This window comes from Thunnus albacares, chromosome 15 (genome assembly GCF_914725855.1).
Source record: "Thunnus albacares chromosome 15, fThuAlb1.1, whole genome shotgun sequence".
In the NCBI taxonomy this organism is placed as follows: domain Eukaryota; kingdom Metazoa; phylum Chordata; class Actinopteri; order Scombriformes; family Scombridae; genus Thunnus; species Thunnus albacares.
Genome location: NC_058120.1, coordinates 18,276,779 through 18,297,172, shown reverse-complemented (window position 1 = coordinate 18,297,172; position 20,394 = coordinate 18,276,779). Strand labels below are relative to the sequence as shown.

General features: G+C 40.0%; 1 protein-coding gene across 2 annotated transcripts in view; it reads right to left on the bottom strand.

The window, feature by feature from the left end:
- aqr (aquarius intron-binding spliceosomal factor) overlaps window positions 1-20,394 on the bottom strand; it is a 52,164-nt gene that overhangs the window by 11,438 nt on the left and 20,332 nt on the right. For both annotated transcript variants that reach the window (XM_044375070.1, XM_044375069.1), the window contains exons 20-32: window positions 20,157-20,326; window positions 18,864-19,105; window positions 18,520-18,669; window positions 17,655-17,724; window positions 15,958-16,068; window positions 15,291-15,400; window positions 11,580-11,715; window positions 9,510-9,719; window positions 7,400-7,537; window positions 7,231-7,302; window positions 6,122-6,309; window positions 5,799-5,970; window positions 1,412-1,582 (exon numbers count right to left, since the gene is read on the bottom strand). In XM_044375070.1, coding sequence (XP_044231005.1) covers window positions 1,412-1,582; window positions 5,799-5,970; window positions 6,122-6,309; window positions 7,231-7,302; window positions 7,400-7,537; window positions 9,510-9,719; window positions 11,580-11,715; window positions 15,291-15,400; window positions 15,958-16,068; window positions 17,655-17,724; window positions 18,520-18,669; window positions 18,864-19,105; window positions 20,157-20,326 — 1,940 coding nt within the window. The remainder of the gene's footprint in view (window positions 1-1,411; window positions 1,583-5,798; window positions 5,971-6,121; window positions 6,310-7,230; window positions 7,303-7,399; window positions 7,538-9,509; window positions 9,720-11,579; window positions 11,716-15,290; window positions 15,401-15,957; window positions 16,069-17,654; window positions 17,725-18,519; window positions 18,670-18,863; window positions 19,106-20,156; window positions 20,327-20,394) is intronic.

Below are 20,394 nucleotides of genomic sequence, written 5' to 3'. Positions count from 1 at the left end.
GAACTGAGGGTCTGCATCAATAGCAGTATAAGATAAATAAGTAGTTTTTTAAGCTATGAATCATGCAAATCTACTCTGGTGGAGTCCCAGAATAAAAATGTAGAGTTGGAAATGAGCATAATAGATCCCCTTCAACACAGTGTAAAGGAAGGAAAGAGGAGAGACGAGAGGAGTTGGAGGGAATTACGTGGCCTGGATGAAGATAACCCAACAATATCCTTCAGGGATGCCCATCACTCTCCAAATATGCTCACTCCACACTCATTTAAAATCTTGTCATGATTTTATGGGGCTGTACAATGAAGGCCAGGGTGAAAAAAATACTATTTTGCTTTGCTATAACAGTGTAAAGTGCATTAAGAATCTCCATGAGCCACTAATTTTCCATCCTGTAGGAATCATGCAGATCCACTAAATTCAAGGAGATAATGTACGTCACACTGCAAGGATAAAGACAGTTGGAAAATGTGTAGTTAAAATATACAAACCTATTTAAATTTCACAGGGAGAGAGACAAAAGTGTGTGTGTTTGCAGTAATGGGAGGCAGCTACAGCAAAGGTCTTGTGAGAATAGGGAGCTGTGAATTTCTCTTGGTGCAACAGAGGATTTGAGGTCGGTGGAAAGACTGCAGCTGACAACTGGAGGTGTGAAGAAACCGTACACATGTGCATGTGTGTTATGTATGTTCCTACTAAACTAGTCTTACACATACTGTACATGAGGTGAAAACATGTCTGTTGGAACCGTCGATTCCTTCCTGACAGGAGAGAAGAAACGTGTCGCCCTCAAGTGATATAAGGAGTGTGCACAGTTCATGCATGTGTAATCGGGCGTGTCTCACGTGTTGCATTTTGCAAATGCAACACTAAATGTGTAGCATGTGAAATATTGAAATGTATACAAGTCAACATTTCATTACAATGCTTTGAGTAACTTGATAATCAGACTGATGTTTTGTTTCATTCCATTCATTCTATTTTAATTGCTGAAGAAAATAGAGATGTGGGCAGTGATTCAGAAGTCTAGAAGCAGGCTACACTTTGAGGGCTTTTAGGTGTGTTAAAAACATAGATACATAGATAATACGGAGCAGCATTGAACACTTGCACTTAAGACTGCTAAGTGAACACAGTCCTTGTCATATACAGTAATAGTGCTTAAGAAAGCTCTTTGCTGGTATAACATTTGTTTGACATCACATTCACTTACTGTTACTTTAGATTTTTAACCCTCTTACATAACATTGAATCATCAGTTACTTTCCAAAATCTGTTATACACAAGATAATTCACCTTTCACCTTGCAAAGTTTTCTCTTCCCTAATTTGCATTTCATACAGAGATACCTCGAGGGATGGGTGTTTATAAAAACAATTAAACATGGCATGTAACTCTGCATGTGTGTCCTTACCTTGTTGGGCTGTCCGAAGAATGGATTTCCACCACAGCGCTGGTTGATGACGTCTCTGATAAGGTGTTTTTGTCCATTGTAAGTGGTAAGGATGCTGATGCGGTCAGCAGGGTAGCCCAACAGACGCATGTACATGTACAAAGCCACACAGTACTCAGCCTCCGCCAGGTTCTTTACAGGGTAAGAGAGAAAAGAAGATGGTAAGAATAACATATTGATATTATGACTAGACAGAATCTGTATTGTTTGAGTACAGAGACAAGGACAGAACTGATGTTTGGGAGACAGTATGTGTACATAATACATAAGTTTGTATTTCATGCCTACTAGCATGACTTCAAAAAATGAATTATCTACAATATGGTTTTGTACTGAATCATTATTGACAGTACTGAGGAGAGGTTTAGCTGAATTACCCAATCACACTGTCTTTCTACCTATCAGCACACCACGGCTGGCAGGATCCCAATCCGAAGAAGCATGAGAATGAATTATATATTTTTACTGTGTGTGTGTGATATTCCTTAAGTGTTTCAAAGATTAACCAAGGAATAGCTAATTGTGTTTTTAGAGGTCTACCAAAGGCTACAACATCAAAAGTTTCATTACATAGTCTGATCTCAGAGCCTTATCGAAATATATTACCCATATTTACATTTTAACAAGATAAGGCAAGTTTTCCAATATACTCCCACTTATTTAAACAACAACTTTAAACAAAAAAAAAACAACATTGTCCTAAACATGCCTATTTGCTATAATTATTAAGCTGTCTCTAATTTCAAATCTCCAGATCCTGCAACTACATCGCAAGAGTATGTCCTCGAAATGTGACTAAACAGAAAGGCATCGCAGGAATCATTTACCCACTTAACAATCAAATTCAATAAACAAATTCCTCAGCATGTGCATTCTGGCTCCAAGGCTACACTCTGCCCTTCAAATGTGACCGAAAAAAGAAAAAAAAAAAAAAAGCCCAAGCAGTATGCATTATTCATCCAGTTTCAATTAAGCCTGGACTGCAGTCTCACATCTTTGATAATAATTAATGCAGCCTCATCAACAGTTCCTGATCCAGCTGCACTGGAGTCAACACATCAAAAACTGTGACAGCCTTTGTTCCTCTATGCCAATTACATGTCTTCCAAATGGCACAAATTCACATAATAATGTGCACTATCAGACTATGTGTCTACCATTGCACATGCTACAGTATGTTGAGGTTTGCAAGTGAGATAGATGGTGAATTAGTTGGTGTTTTCAAACTTTTACTTTGGAAGGAAATCTGTAAACTGCATTTGGACTGACAAGACTGTTGATCTGCCCACAAGTCTACATGAGAATTGGGGAAAATAGAAGGATGGAAAAGGAGCAGAGAAGCGTAGATACAAACACATCACCGTCTAACAGGAACTATAAATCTAGTCTACCTGTGAGTAACTCCCACCATGTCTTCTGCTCTTATGTAAATTAAAATATAGCTTGTGAAGCAGAGCTGCCTACGTTAACAGCCCTCCTAGTGGCTGCTGAAAGGCCTTTTTCTATCAACAAAGGATGTGGATTTAGATAAGCATCTTACTCTTTATGAGCCGTTTGACAACTTTGGGAGTATTATCAATGGGCTACGACTCCGTGTGGAAAGTGCTTCAGCAAATGAGCCGAAGAAGCAAGGACAGACCTTTGGACTTCTGTTTATCTGTGCGCATGCGTTTGTGTGCGTGATGGATGTATAGTTCCTGTATGAGTGCAAAGCAAAGCAGTTGTTGAGGCAGTGTTTGTTCAGCTGTGACAGGCATTCAGCATACACTGGATACATTTGCTTCTCTAGTGTCCAATTTATCCTGTCTGGTTCCTAGGAAAGTGTGTGTGTGTGTGTGTGAGTGTATGTGTGCCTTAGGCATGGTGAGTGATACTGGCAATTCCCTTGAGGAGCCTGAAAATGGCAACAGGCAAATGGAGTAGCGGTTCATGTGACCTGATGTCTCGAGGAGGGCACATGGTCTGGATTTAAGAACAATAAGAAGCTTCAGGGACATGAGCATGCACAGGATTCAAGGCTGGACTTACATTCATGAAGCTCTCTGATGCATGTCCATTGGCTACAGAGCTTACATACAAATCGGTTTCTCATCTGTTACTTTTTCTATTTTGTATGTACCTTAACAACATAGTATTTTGAAATTCTGTTTACCTGAAATCAAGTGTTGCTGGCTTATTGACAACTGCAAGCGGTATTGAGTCCTGAGAAATGTGTTTATGTTAAAATCTATCCTACCCCCTCTAAAAAGAATACAGTTTTTCCAATGAAGTAACTAGTTTCATGTCTACCTTTAATTTTAACAACTTTAAATATTTTTATTAAAATCAATAACTATCATACTTGATTTAACAGTAAAATTTGGGCCAGTAAAATGTAACTTTTATTTATTTATATTTTTTTTACACACACTATCAATCCCCGCCTTCCACTCACACACAATCTTGAGTGTCTCAGCAATGTCATGATGAAACACAATCTGGCTCCTGATGTGAAGGACAAACCCACTGGTCTGTGCTGGGCAGCCAGTGCTAGACATACTCTAAGCAGAGTTATGAATATATCATATGGACTGGTAGCTAAACCATTAAAATTTAAAAATGAATGAAGTGCTGTATAACAACCAATTCAGAGGAAATGGAGGCTACGGCTCTCTGGTCTGGTGGAACTAAGTATGCGTAAGTGTGTATATGTGTAAATTGTGCTTGGAAATTGCACATAAATATATAACATGAACTTTTTACCTCCTTCTTACCTTGTGTATGTACCTCTGCTGTAGATATACTGAATACTGGGTGTAGATATTGACTACTGGGTGTTATACTGCATGTCCACTGTTCTCTGAATTGAAGTAATACACTGCATGGGTGATTATCTTTCAGCTGGCAACAAGTTATTTAACCCCAACCAATGCAATGAGTAGCTTCTCATTTCTTATATGACCATGTCGAAAGACACATCCCGTGGTCATGGAAAAGATGTTTGAGAAGGGTCAAATCATTTGGCATGCATCAAGCAGAGAAAACATCTAAGGAGATTGCAGAAACTACTAAAATCGGGTTAAGAACTGTCCAACGCGTTATTAAAAACTGGAGGGATAGTGGGGAACCATCATCTTCGAGGAAGAAATGTGGTTGGAAAAAAATCCTAACTGATTATGATCGGCGATCACTTAAATATTTTGTGAACTGAAATCGCAGAATAACAACAGTAGAACTCAGGGCTATGTTTAATAGTGAAAGTAAGAGCATTTCCACACGCACAATGCAAAGGGCACTCAAGGGATTGGAGCTGAACAGCTGTGTAGCTCTAAGAAAACCACTAATCAGTGAGGCTAATCAGAAAAAAGGCTTCAATTTGCTAGGGAGCATAAAGATTGGACTCTGGAGCAATGGAAGAAAGTCATGTGGTCTGATGAGTCCAGATTTACTCTGTTCCAGAGTGATGGGCGCATCAGGGTAAGAAGAGAGGCAGATGAAGTGATGCACCCATCATGCCTAGTGCCTACTGTACAAGCCTGTGGGGGCAGTGCTATGATCTGAGGTTGCTGCAGTTGGTCACGTCTAGGTTCAGCAACATTATGTGCTCAAAGAATGAGGTCAGCTGACTACCTGAATATACTGAATGACCAGATTATTCCATCATCTTCCCTGATGGCACGGGCATATTCCAAGATGACAATGCCAGGATTCATCGGGCTAAAATTGTGAAAGAGTGGTTCAGGGAGAATGTGACATCATTTTCACTCATGGATTGGCCACCACAGAGTCCAGACGTTAACCCCATTGAGAATCTTTGGGATGTGCTGGAGAAGGCTTTGCACAGTGGTCCGACTATCCCATCATCAATACGAGATCATGGTGAAAAATTAATGCAACACTGGACGGAAATAAATCTTGTGACATTGCAGAAGCTTATCGAAACAATGCCACAGCGGATGAGTGCCATAATCAAAGCTAAAGGCGGTCCAACGAATTATTAGAGTGTTTGACCTTTTATTTTTAGATGGTGACTTTTTTTTTTGGCTAGGCAGTGTACATGTCTTTGTGGATTCATCCTGTTGGTACTAGGTTACTTACAGTTTAACCATTTTTACCCTAAGTATTTAATTCCAGTTTGATTTTAGTAAGTTTTCACAATACATAAACAGTTCATTTTCTAGAAGTGACTAATTCTAGTTAGTTTCCAAGTTTTAGTTTTAATTTCTTAAGGAGAATCAAAAAGAGGTTCAAATGTGTGATATCATGATTAGGTAGACTCACAGAGTAACTTTTTGTAAGTGCTACATCATTAGTACAAATGACTGCTGTGCTGTGTGTGTATTTGTGTATTTTGGAGTGTACTACTGACCTGATAGAAGTAAGGGTTGGGCTCAGACTCTCCCACACCATTGAAGTCCTCCACATTAATAAGCTGGAAGTCAAAGGTCAGGCCAGGGTTGGGTACCTGGAACTCAGGCATTTGCTGGACATGAGGCAGATTTCCCAGGTGTTTGTAGCGCCAGTTGTACAAGTTACACAGACTGTGGCACAGGGAGATAAAAACATTGTCACACTGTTGTCCTTTTTGTGAGGCAACATCACCAACCCCTAAAACACTGCATCCTTAATCCTAACATTAAGTGTCAAAACTGATTCTATGTTATCTCTTATGTTATCTGCTGGATGACCCACCTCGCACGTGCACGGCCCTGCGCATCCAGATCTATGGTGGGCACTCCCAGGCGCACAAATCGGGTGAAGAGGGACTGTTCCATGTTTGAGTACTTCTGGAAGGCCATGTTCTTGATGACAGGGGGCAACTGGTGGTGGTCTCCAATCATGATCCAACGCTTCAGCCTGCTGTAGCCATCCTCTGGGTTCTGTAGAGAGAGAGAGGGGAAGATATACAGAGAATACTTAAATGAAGTTAAGAGGTCAGAACTAGCCTGATTAAAATATTATTTTAATCTTCTACATTTGGCACAGTATAAGGTTTCTCTTTAAATATGGTGATGAAAATAAATGTCTTACCTAAAGGTACCGGTATAAATTAACATTCTAACCTGTAAAGTCCAGATGTGTAATCCCAGTGCGCTACAACTACCCCACGCTGCCCAGCTTTATTCAATTTAGTTTTTGTCTAATGACTTGACAATATGATATTGTGTATGTGAAATCAGATCAACAGATAATAGCATTAAAGTCCAGGTGGGCAGTTAAGCATGAAGGGCCAGTGCAGTATGTTACTCATGTCTACGTCACGCTGCCAGATTTCGCTAATTAGATGTGGTTTATTTGGAGCTTGACCTCAGACAAATTTGATATACCAACCATTGTAAGTCAAGAGCTGATTTAATCACTCAAATCACTGATAAGGGTTGAATAGCTGGATAATGAAAGGGAAGGAGAGCAGGAGGAATAAGAGTTTCACTGTGACGTATACTTGGCTCACTGAGAAAAGGGAGATAAAGAGAGGAGCTCTAGTGAGGCTGTTGAATGGGCTGATGTGCTTAATGGTCTCATCTGTAAACAGACATTAACACTATCTTGGACAATTAGGCACGACTACCAAAGACAAGCACCATTACCCTGTTTGGAGCCCATCAGTCAGACCTTACTTCACAGGGAAAGTCAGGTAGTAGAAGACTGAATCCTAAAGGATTAAACTGGGCTTGATGTCGGAACTTATGATAGTCCTTAGGCCTGGCATAGAGTTGTCAGGCAGGACATGGCTGTAGTTTTTGATAATAGTTGAGTTTTCAGCTAAACAGTCTTAGTTCTAAAGCACATTGTTAAGTTACCTGCAACAGCAGGGGGATGAAGGTCTCGATCTCCAGAATCTGAGCAGCTTCTTCCATCAGGATGTTGTCATACTAATAAGGAGAATCAACAATTTAATAAAAATAGTTAAAATAACTGAGTCAAGTCATTGTGTGGTAGTTGAAAAATAAATAACTGAGAGGAGTCTACCTTAAATCCCAGCTCCACCAGGTCATGACGTTTGAGTGCAGCGTGTGTGCAGGTCATAGCGATGATTTTGGCTTCCTTCACTAGCAGATACTTGGAGCGGTCCAGTCCACTTCTCAGCAGCTCAAAGGCCCTAAACTCCTTAAAGGGTAGACAAGACAGAAAGTGAGGGTCAGGATTTAATCACTGCACACAATAATATTTTATTAACAGATGTGATTCGGGAGACAAATAGCAGAAAGAAATTAAGAGAAACCATAATCTCCCATAAGTAATTAAAAACTAATTGAATAAAGACCTCTGGAGAGACCTTGGGAAGCTAGGATCTAGGTAGCTATTATGTATCAAAGTATTTGTGAATGTAATTATGTTTCACTTTAATTTTTGAAGGCAATACTGACAAAATGATGAATGATTACTGCGCAAGATGATGGATAAGATGATTATCTAAGGTGAAGTAACAGCAACTCTAGTAGAAAAAAGTCACTTCAGTATTCAGAAACCTAACCAATACACTGTTATCTCTACCCACATTTGAAAAACTCAGTAGATTAACTTAAGACCTAGAACTCATAATAGCTCCAAATGCCTCTTCTTTTGATTCTGTGGAGACGCTTCATAACTCCTAACTAAAAGACAGTCACAAAAGACTGTGGCAGCGTCTCTTGCCTTTCAACAAAACATATCATTAACATAATCCCTCTGCTTTCTACTCTCATTAACAAACACTCTCCTCTTTCCCATGATGCACTGATACAGAGGCCAGCGAGCCGCAGGGCTGTTCTGCGGAGAGTATACTGGGTGTAGTTTTGCTGTTCAATATCTGCAGCTTGAGGAGCACTTTAGCACAGATTTTCTTACATGGCTTATACTGGAATGGAAAATTTAGGGCCGGTTTTTAAACAAAAAATTAGTTCAGAGTTCTGATATCATGGCACTCTGGAAACCACGCTGTAGGGGGGAGCCACCAAATGGGGAATATGGGTGAACAGGCATGCTATTTTCAGGTTACCACACTAGCTGTGTAGGGGCAGGGAAGGGAGAGAAGCAGGGAGAGAGGACGGGAGACGTAGACTTGGACAGCACTGGGGTATAAATATTTGATGTGTTACTATTTTAGCATTAATATTAAACCAATCAAAACATGCAATATTGATGAGCTCTATTTTTAACCCTCATGGCTCCAGAGCGGTTGAAGGGTGAAATCAAGATGGTGAAGATTCACAGACACTAAAGAGAGGGAAAAAATACTAAAAAGAAGTAAACAGTAGTAAAGATGTTGAGAGACTGCAGAGAGGCGAGAGGAGATGTCTATAGAAGCAAAACACAGGAGGCACTTTGTGTCCCTGTCTGTCTGTACTGCGATAAATTCATAGCATATTCCTATGACAGCTTATTCCAAACTGCTTTTACATTTGAAAAGGCAGACAGATAAGCAAATTCAGCAGAATGTCGCCTTCTCTTCCCTGCACCGCAGACAGCAATGCCTCTTAATGGGTGTACAGATTTCACTGCAGCATGGGTGAGGCTGAGGGAGGAGGGAGAGGTGCTGTGATGCAGTGATACAGAGGCCAGCCAGATAAATCAAGGTCACCACATGTGTTGGGATATTACCTCCAGCCAATAACTTCTTTATTGCTTTTCGGAGACCTTCTTGGTGTTCCCATAAATCTGAAATGTTATTGTTATCCCTACAGAAATACTCGATGGGCTGAGGAGGAATGATAACATCTGTGTGATGAGTGTGAAAGAGTTTGAAAAGTAAAAAAGATCTGCAAATATATCTGAAGAGTTGGGCCAAAAATACCACTGGCTATGTGTATGTGTGTGTGTGTGTGTGTGTGTGTGTGTGTTTGAGTAAAAAAATGAAAGGGCTACATGGGCTAATTAGTTAGAGATAGTGTGTGTAATATGTGCATCTGTACATGTTATTTGTTGCTGTGTGCATTTTAATGTAAAGTACATTGACTTGAACTGCAACAAAGTTTGTTCTATAAATAAAATTGTCTTGCCCTATTGCACTCAAGTAACCTCTTTACATCCCACTGGGTGTTGCTCAGCAGAGAGGGAACTAGCACACTCGTGTGTGTGTGTGTGTGAGTGGCCTCCTTACCTCCAGCTGGGTAAATATTTTCTTGATGTGGCGGTAGCAGCCCTCCGCAATGTCCATGTCCTCCTCAAATGACCGACCCTTGAACACAGGCTGGGGGGCGTTGGAGAAGTACTTGTGGAAGGGAAAGTGTGCAGCCACAGCCTCCACCTCCACTTTCTTGGCCTGTTTAGGCTTGACTTTGCTCATGTACTCTTCCCAGCGAGATATCACCTGTAGTTGGGAGAGAGAGCAGACGTACAGCACCCTCAGGATGTTAACGAGTCTGAGTCCCAGTAGTGATATTCTGAGTTAAGTATATAATGTAGAATCACACACGTCCATGTGCCTTGTATGTATTTGGGTGAGCGATCAAAAGGTGGAATGGGTTAGAATACATTACAGGTGGTCTTCAAAATATAATATATTCAGAGAATCACTTAAAAAATGTTTAAATTCACACCTTTATTAAGAAAATCGCTAAGCTTTCTGGTGTGGAGATTCGTAGTACACTAGCCTCCAGTTGTTTGATGCCTACCAAAATGCTCTATGGGCACACACTGGGGGTTCCTTCGTTCCTCTGCCCAGCCTAAATGGTGCATGCTGTAATTTCCTTATAATTTTTTTGTACAAAACTAAAAACACATTACAAAAAAATGACTAAAAGAGAACAGATAGCCTCACTCTCCTGCTGAGGACCTAATAAACCAGCCTCAACAACACAGCAGGGTAGCCTAGTTCTATAAATATCCCTGTGAAAAACAACTTTAAGGATAACATTAACTAGTCTGCTTGAGGACTGAGCTTAATTGTGTGTTAAATATCTGTGTGAGAGGACTATTAAGACCACCATCAATACCTTAAGTATATCTATAAGCATTTGAATCATTGATCACTGACAGAATAGTGTGCTTGTGGTTGCAGATTCACTACGCAAACAACTTCTGGACATTTGCATCCTCAAATATATAAGAACTAGACTGTTGGTCAGTTTTCAGAGCTATGACAAACACACAGGAAACCTCAGGAAAATTAGTTGTATGCTGAGAATTCAGTCTCTATGCGGCATCAAATAAATCATAAACCACAGTGGTGTGTGTGTGTGTTTTTATGAGGGACAACTGTCAAAGTTATGTCAAGGTGCAAAAACTGTCAGCATGAGCATCCTCAAACAATCTCTGACATGAGAGCTTGGAAACGGCCGTGGTATTCAAGTATTTGCTATAGCTTCGACTCACCGGATAACTAGCGGCATTAGGATATAGTGTGAGTTCTGACTACCGCAGAGAACTATGTCACTGGCATCCTTGCACTATTTCTATATGTCTCATATTACTGCCATGATGTGATGTGATACTTCACTGACAGCTACTTATTTGCAGGGGGGGAAAAAAGGAAGTTTGGTATTTTTATGCTTACCAGGAAACTGAAGATGACAGCTTAATCATGACCCCTACCCTTCTTTATGTTACAAATATATATAATGTCTATTTAAGAACTCTTCTAATGAAGGGAATGCAGATAAATAATTGTCTGCAGCAGTGGAACTTTTCCAGCAGCCCAAGAGGACAGTGATAATTAGGTGACGGGAATAAACAGCGAGGGTTGAGATTGTATCTAGGTATTTGCAGTCTAGGCAAAAAAAAAAAAAGCAATGAGTCTGGGGAATGGAAGCTTCAATAATGTCTGGATTTGATTGGCGTGAATATCTCTGAGGAGCAGGGCAGACAATGCAGAAATCTATTCTAATCAATTTTGCAAAATATGTCCCGTATCCCCTTAACTCTCTGTTTCTGTAAATCAATATTAATACCCAAACACAATTTCAAGGATGTTTAGAGTCTTGATAGTAGGACAGCGCGAAGCAGCTGACTGCAAAAAACATCAGGACTTATGAAAGTTTAATTTTTGATAAACATTTATTATATTAGGAATTTTATTTGAACATTACTCTCACATTTAGCTTGATATTATGCATAACATGTAGCAAAATTGTACACTTATTATATTTTTTTATAAACACTAGTTGACATTACTTTTTGCGACTTTCTCTACACATCATAGAAACACATGCACGCCTTGTGATAGTCTTACCTGGTAGAGGTAGAAGTGTCCAGCGGTCTCACAGGTGTAAGAAACATCACCGGGAACATCCAAGCTCTCCTGTAACCTTCCCACCTCTCTGAGGAGCTCCAGTCTTCTGGCGAGGACATAGTTTACCCTGCCGTATCTGGAGATGGAGAGCACAGCATAGTCAGGCAACAATCCTAACAGCTTACCTTTTTTTTGAAAAATTATAAATAATTACAATCATCTGCTGCAATTGTCACACATGTCAAAGGTTTAGAATTATACAATGATGTAAGAAGATTGATGTTAAAGGTTTCACATGCTGTTTCTATAAATAAATGGTATTATTAAGGACACACACACACAAAGCATCATTGGTAGAATCTGTTGATTTGTGAAAACAGAATTTAAGAATTTCTTGGATGCAACTTAACACAGACACATCCATTACTGCAGATTATAGTCTCATTTGTTTGCAAAGGCACTGAATATGTTCGTGTTGTGACTTTCTGATGTTATTACTAAACATCCGGTACATCAAATGATCAGAATGCGCTTGACTATCAACCTCACTGCCCCACAAAAGGTGATGACCCACGTTCATCGACCTACATGCTGGTGTTACAAGCCAGACGGAGACCTCAGACAAACCATTACATATAACAAACAGGTGAGATAAAGTCTCTTCTAATTGTGGATGCCATCTCTGATCTGATCTCGATCACTTCCCTGTGTGGCATTAGGTTGCTTATTGCCTGAATTGATTAATAGAGCAGAGTTAATCTCGATCTGATGGTTGTTATCTGATTGTTAAGTTGATTGTGTGGAATTTTGGTTTTAATTTCCATTACTGTGTTTCTGTCCTTGGCTGAGAGTCAGCAGATGACATAATGCATTGCTATCTGAGGACACGCAGTATCTTACAAGGTAAAATATTTTGTAAATATGACCCACTGGACTACAGAGGTTCCAAGACGGCAACGGGTGTCCTTGACTGCACACAAGGTTTGTTTAGGGTTCCATCATGCATCCTATTGTGCGGCTGAACAATTTTGCTTAAAAGCAATTAGCAGGTGGCAACAAGACAAGCAACACACACAGACAGGAAGTGGGAGGGGTCATAGGGTAATACTGGAGGTGAAGTCTATTTTTAGACACTCTGCAAAGATCCTCAGTCAGCAGGTGACTCAAAGACAATCACACTGCTCTGCCTGTTTGGCCTGAATAAAATTAAACAAAAATGGAGAGTGACCTTGCTTCCCAGGATGTCAGACCTGTAATGCATTCAGCAACTCCCAGAGACAAAAAAACCCCCGAATTGATGCATAAATGTGAACGGCAGACAGACTACATTTATCACCAGGGTTGCAATTATTTTTTTTCTTAAAATCCAATAAATATAAAAGTGATTGAGTATGCTGCATTTTATTTTCACCATGAGCAAGAGAGGCATCATGACACATTTTGACATACTGTTAATTATTTTTTACCTAAAACCTAGAGCTAAATATAAACTGTCTAAATGTGGTCTTCCCCATTCCTGCCACCAACACCCACTCTCAAAATCTCATTAAAGCAGCACAAAATATATCATAAAATGCAGGGAGGCAGTGTTAATTGATAGCGCTGTAGCTTTCCCCTTTGTTAGGCATTCGGAGGAGCACTGCCTTCCATTTTTCATCTCGTATACAGTGTTAATTAAAACTCTCCGGCTCTCTCCTCTTGGTGGTGTCAGTGGGGTGGAAGGAGTGTGGAGTCTGCATGTTGTTATGAGGCATCCAGGCAGGCGGGAACATATTAAATGCTGCTAGCTAAAGCTCCTTCTTTTATGTCTGTGATGCTGCATAATTTAAGAATGTAACAGACTGCTTCCATGTTAGGACCCTAGTTCGCATACACTGCTATTCATACTACAGTCATACAGTCATACTGAGCAGTAGCTATACACAGGGTATGTAAATGAGCGACATGTATAACCCCTCCCTTCCTCTTCTGGAAGTGCTGCTAAAAGCTATAGGGTGCAATTTGCTCAGTGCCACAGATGGAAAAGGTGGTAATTAACTATGTAGGCTATAAGGAAACTTCAAATAGTAACAGCATGAAAACTTAAGATTCAATGACACAGAGCTATTTTTATTCAAATGCTAGCCCAAAAAAAAAAAAAGAGTGCTGGATGATTCACCTAATAATAGTGTAAAATATAGCAGCAGTCATGTAGAACTGTAAATGTTTTGGGTATCTTGAGATAATCTCTCTTTCTCAAGTCTGTCATGAGTGCTTAAGTGTGCTGCCCCCCACTTTCTCTTTTCCCATCTCAGTATGTCTCAGTAGTAAGGGCTGAGTCACTATCCTTCAAGGCATCACACACACACACACACACACACACACACACACACACACACACACACACACACACACACACACACACACACACACACACACACACACACACACACACACACACACACACACACACACACACACACACACACAAATACAGTGGAGCTTACACAAAGACGTGGGTGAGTGAGTTGGGAACTACTGGGGCTTCCCTAAAAGGACTCTAGTGGTTCTTGTCTGAGGCTATTTGTTCTGTGCCCTGCCACCAGTGCTGGATGAAGAGCAACACTATGTGTTTTACATGTCTTTTAGTGTGTAGACAAAAGTTCTTAAACAACTACTTCTAAAACAATATTTAGGTTTAATTCAATTACAGTCAGGTAATGTCGTACACCAGAGATTTAACCTCAGCTACATAAATATTCTTATCTTAAAACCTGAAATGAAAGTATTTATTCTTTTGTATTTATTCATGTAATTTATTTATTTGTTCATAATTTATACCACAGATTGCTAAATATTTTGTTACATGAGTTTGTTCCTATACATTTTTGTATATTACATAGCACACTGTGGATGAAGTATTTGCTAAAATTTGTCATACTTCTACTACTATCGATTTTCTTCTGTGTTATACTACTACTACTTTAAATTTGATCAGCCACAAGTATAACTACAGATTTTTATGATAAAGACATATACTTAAAAACTGGGATATTTGGGCTAATGTTGCCTCTTAACTTCTTTACCAGAGGGGGCAAGTTGACAAGAGACACAAAGAAATACTGACTGAAAGAATGATTATCAGTATGATTGTACATTGTTTAGGCAATGCATAACTATCCATGACTTTTAGGCAGCCCTGAAAAAACTTCCAAAATCATGTTTTCAGGTTTTCTTCTTAGAAATTATTCTCAGAGTGGCCGGTACAAATGGGTACAAGGTCAATTCTTTTCTTGTGGTGTAGTGAGGAGAGGGTTCATCAGTAAGGAATTGCCTCTGAGAGCAGAGCTGTGGGGAGAGATCCCTTACACTGGTGGAAAGGCCTGAGAGGCCAATGCTGCCTAATGAAGATAAACCAGGTCTATGGCCTGGCATATGGGAGTATCGAGTAGCCCTGTCACTGTGTTGGCTCAGACTAATTTCATATGTATGTGGGCAGCTGGACTGCTTTTATGTATGTCTGCGTGTGCTTGTGTTTGTTGTCGGCTTTGATCAAACTGTGAAGGTTGCCTCTGCAGTGGATATGCATAAGTCTATAAACGTATCCAAAGTACTTTCATATGTGCATGTGTGATATCAACCGGTCTCAATTTTCACGTGTGCATTTCTGTTTGTTTAGGTGCATCTATCTGTGTGTGGATCCTCTCTCCACCTGTCTCCTGCTGTCCTCACCTGCTGAAGTCCTTCTCAGTCTCCAGCTCCTCTTCTCCGTGACCCAGACGCAAGAGATGGCGTTCGTCGATGTCTAGTGCCATGATTTTTTCAAACAGCTGGTTCAGAGCCTGGTGTAGAATGAACCATGGTAACAAGTGAACATGATCAGACATGGAAATCCCCTCTTTTTATTTGTGTTTATTTAGTCAACCATCAACAGCACTTGTGCATAAAATGATCTCATTGATCTCTAGTGATTTGGTCCTGTATTGGTGCTGTTAATGTGTAATATCTAATAAGTAGAATAGGTAGCATGCTAAAGGAATATAAATGGAAGGTGAAATGATTGCGCTAGAACAAAGGTTTTCATTATTAAATCCAGTTCTGCTTTTTGTGGCTAAGTTTCCTCCTGGCAAGCTTCCACTGGTGTAAAACAACAGCAGATTACTTTATGATTAAATACTGAGAGGGGATACTGGGGCACAAGGGAGCTTGGATTTAAATTTTTCCTCCATGGTTTGAGTAGAGCTATTGCCTGATTAATGGACAGTTCTGAGCACAAGCCGTAAATTCTCTAGACAGCTTCACTGGTTTTTGAGCAGGGTGTTAGGGAAAATTTTCAGAGCTCATAGATGTATTGTGCTGGTTTGTGTGTAGATGTGCTGTGTGTGTGTAGTGGGTTAACCTGATTTGAGTGTGTCACTATGAGGGTCCTCTGCTCAGGAAAGTTGTGATAGAGGTTTGAGATGATCTGAACAGCAACATCTGTCTTTCCAGTACCTGGTGGTCCTACAACCTGGAGACACAACAGGAAGTGAAGACAGGGTTGGAAAGAAGGAAATAAACATTTTTAATTAGCAAACATGAAAAAAGTAAGAAAACAGAAACAGAACAGAGGATAAGCACAATTAGAAGTTGGGTTATAGTGCAAAGGCATTTGCCTTGGAGACATCCCAGTAGTTTTGACAACTAGGTCATGAGCATGTCAGAACGGGCTAAGCTGGTGCCCCATAGTTAACCATACTCAGACGGACCCCATGCAACAGGGCTGTGGTGTTGCCTGGCATGCCAAGTCAATCCCACTGACTGCACACATGGGCAAGAACACAGAAAGCTCCTGAAAAAGGAGGCAAAAGCATCCTTCAAGTCTCCTTTTTCTTGTTTTCTGAATGTTACTAGCACTTCAACACTCCATGCATGTTGCCATGATAATAAGCCTTGTATTTACTTATCTTAGGGGAATAGCACATCTAATTTACCAAATAAATATTTATGAGACAGGTTGGACCTAGTATGGGTATCTCAGGTGAGTAATTTCTGCTAAAAATAGTAATGCACAATTAGATATTCTTGCATAAATCAGTGCATAATCAGCTCCTTGGTTACCCTACATGAAAGCCAAGCCAGGCAGACTGGGAGGTAGTATGTGTTTATTATGGTTGCTAACGACTGTGACATATGCCAAGAAGGAAGGTTAGAGGAGGTCAGAAGAGAGGAGCAGAGCAAGGCATGCATGCAGAGATGTTTTATGACTCTGCTGATCACCTACTTGCCATATTTACCTCGGCTAGCTGCACAATAAATAACTCAGAACCTACTGCCAGCTTCCAATCATCACATTGGAATAGCACTTTTGTTAAAACGGTATGTGTTGCACCACCCTGGAGATAACAATGGTACTTTGGAATGACATGGCTGTCGATGTGCATAAGAACTGGCTGTATCCATCGCTGTCATCCTTTCATTTTATGAGTGGTTGTTTACGTCATTGGATATGCCAAAATTACAGAGAGGATTCAGAGAAATTCGTCATCACTCAACATAACGGATGGAGGTGAGGACACCAAACAATACCATATTTACTGGTGAGGGAATTTCCTTCTCCCACTAAGATTAATGGTTGAAAATCTTTGGCTATGTAACAGCAAGCTGGGACAATATGCACCTGCAGTATCAGCAGTCACTGGACTGAGGCTCAGCCCAGACAATATCACACACAAGGATATGCAATGATGACTTGATAGGGCTGAGCTTAAAAATGAGCTTGTTCTCCTTATTAAATCACTATGCTTTATTATGTTTTCTTTTTCTGTTACTTATAGAATACATTTAAAAGAGAAAGACAAAATGAAACATTAGCTTATGTGAGGTATTGTGTTTGCAATGTCATTTTTTGTATCAACAGTAAGAACAAATAAACAGATACACAGTGACTAATTAAATCAGTATTCCATAAGTCAGATATCCATGATTACTATTTGATGAGTGTGCAATCTTTTGTCAAATAGATCATCTTTATTTTGCAGGTTTTCTTTGGATGGCTTCAATTCAATCTTAAAACTTGTGTGAGCAACTCATACAATGAAATGATAAAGTCCTTACCATGGTGAGGCCTGGCTGCATCCCGGCTCGAATGGCTTCAATCTGAGTGGGAGTGAATTGAATTGTATTCCTGCAACAAATACAACATTTACATTGCTGGCATTAATAAATCAAGCAATTAGTCAGAGATACTGAATAGCCTTGATAGCATGAACACATTTGTGTTCAAATGTTTTCATTAGTTTAAAAAAACAAAAAAAAGTGCTTAATGCAAGTTCTGTTGTTATGTTTTTTGAGACCATCTTTAAAAATTGTTAAGGGCTGTAATGGGCTTCCCCATGGACATGTGGTTACTATCAAGATTTAAATATCAAAGTGCAAACTGGAAATGCTAAAACACCATTAGATGAATCTTAAATTTTCATGAAGGGCAATTATTTTGTGGTGTTATAATTAGCCAAGGAACAATAAAGTCTTATCTGTTCACTTTTAATTGCATAAAAACTCAAATCTATAAATGTAGGCATAACAACAACCAAAATAGCACCACAACATTACATAGCAAACAAGTCAGAGATACCATGGCGACAAACAAACCAAAACAGTCAGGCATAAAGTAGTTGGAACAGGGCACAGAGCTGCACTGGGATAGCTGTAATAAGCATTTGGCTTCATTTCTGTGTTGTTTGACACTGAAAAGATGCTTTGGATGAAGGTTAAGGACTTAAGGCATGCTACAAAACAACACATGGGCCAAGAACTGAAGGATGGGTGAAACACAGTGGTAAGTGTCAGTTAAGGTGTAACTATCTTTAAAGAGTTCAGCATGCTGACTACTGAGAGAAGTCAAAGTTTAACCAAACACTACACAGCTTTTCGACACCTGATCTCGTTAAGTAGTGAGCCAGGACGCCTAATCTCTCACCGTTTGGGCTGGTTGTAGGGATATGGCCCGCGGTTGGGGGTGACATATGGCTCAACGATCAAGGCCATGTCCTCCACTTTGTCCTCCACTTCTTCATCAGCCTTTCTCTTCTTTCCTTTGTCTGTTTTGTTTGAGATGGGAAACGTGATTCTAGTAAAGGAAAAGACCAAAGGAGGGATTAGAAAATATTACATAATAACATGTAGACCATTGTATCCAGTATGCAAATAACACAAAAGCAAAAGAACTAATGGAATAATGTCTAAACATTTATCTAAAACATTATTCAAGGTAAATCAACCTCCTTTTTCTTCAAAATTTCTTAATTGGATCTTGACATTCACCTGAAAGGAGGGACTTGCAGTTCACGATTCTCCTCTGTGACCTTTATAGTGGAGCCAGGGAAACAGGATCGTAAATGGTCCAGTGACAGAAAGGTGTCATTGAAGTCCAATGTGGAGATCTGATTAGGCATTTTGGAATAGTGGGCACTGCCTTGGTCTCCGTAGCCCAGGATGATGTCGTGAAGCCAGTCTGGGACAACACACTCTGTGTTCATCAGGTTTCTGATGGTCTCTAGCACTGCCTGGAACAGAGAAACAGAGAAAAATGTGACAGATATCAAACCAAAAGTTAGCAAAACAAAAAACATTATTTCAGAAAAAACATGTAGCAGATTGAGGCATGTCAGACAACAGCACTGCAGAAGCTTTCATGACTCAAGAGGTGGTTTAGCCAGATAAGAATAAATGTGTGGTGGGCTGATGGGACAGAAGGAAATTTGTATGTCTGTCAATTATGTTTTAATGAGCTGCAAACTGTCTAATACCCTGTGCATCAAACATTGGGTAGGAAACGTGTTTACTTTTATCTGTGTCAAACATCAAAGATGCAGAAGAATGTTTCTTGAATACCCATTAGTTCCTGCGCCTTTCAAATACAAGAAAAAAAAAAAGACACTTCAAAAACATCTGTCATTCCTATCGCTGTGAAAGACAGAAATGGGTGCTCAGAATTAGAAACAGAGGATTTGACAAAGCCGTGATGAGAAGCTATCGAATAAAAGAACGTGGCAAACAGCAAAGTGATTTGTGAATGGTTAACATTCTAAAAAAGATGCAGCACAAAATGGAGCAAAACAACATCAGAGAGACAGATGGGATTTTTAACAAAAGTTTCACACTTGCATGGTTAACCTTACCATGACCTGCAGAAAAACTCATCAATCTAATATTAGCATAGATTTACCTTTTCTTAACCTTCTTGAAAAGCTTAGTTCTGCTGAGGACATTTGTATGTTATACTGACAATATAATATAAAATGTTTATGCTTTCTTACTGAAGGCACCCCAAGAGTATACCATACAATGTTGGCTTGCTGCCACAAGGGGATTCTTAAAGGTGAGAGAGGGGTATCACATAAAGATCCGGTGAGAAGTGTCTCTCATTGGGATCACTTTGAGGGCCTTGAGTGGGTGGTAATCTCGGAGTTGCCCTGGCCCCAACCTTACAGCTACAATACCCAAGAGAGCATAATACATGCGATAGATCATTCAGGGGTGGTGCTGGTAGGACCAGAGCTCAAGGTCCGAGGATAAAGCACTTAAACACTATGTATGGTGAGGGCGGATCCGAACCTTGAAATTATTCTCCTTTGGTTTGCGTCTCATGATGATGTTGAATGTTTCATATGGGTCTTCAGTGCCACTCTGAATACTGCTGGTCATGTCCTGCTGATACTGGTTCGGGTCCAGCCATACACGGAATGTTCTTGCATCTCCTCGCAGCTTAGGCTTTGGTTCAGGTCCTAGACCAGAGTGGAGGGGAGAATACTTGTTACAGGAAGGAAGTGATAATAACCTTGAGTGACAAATC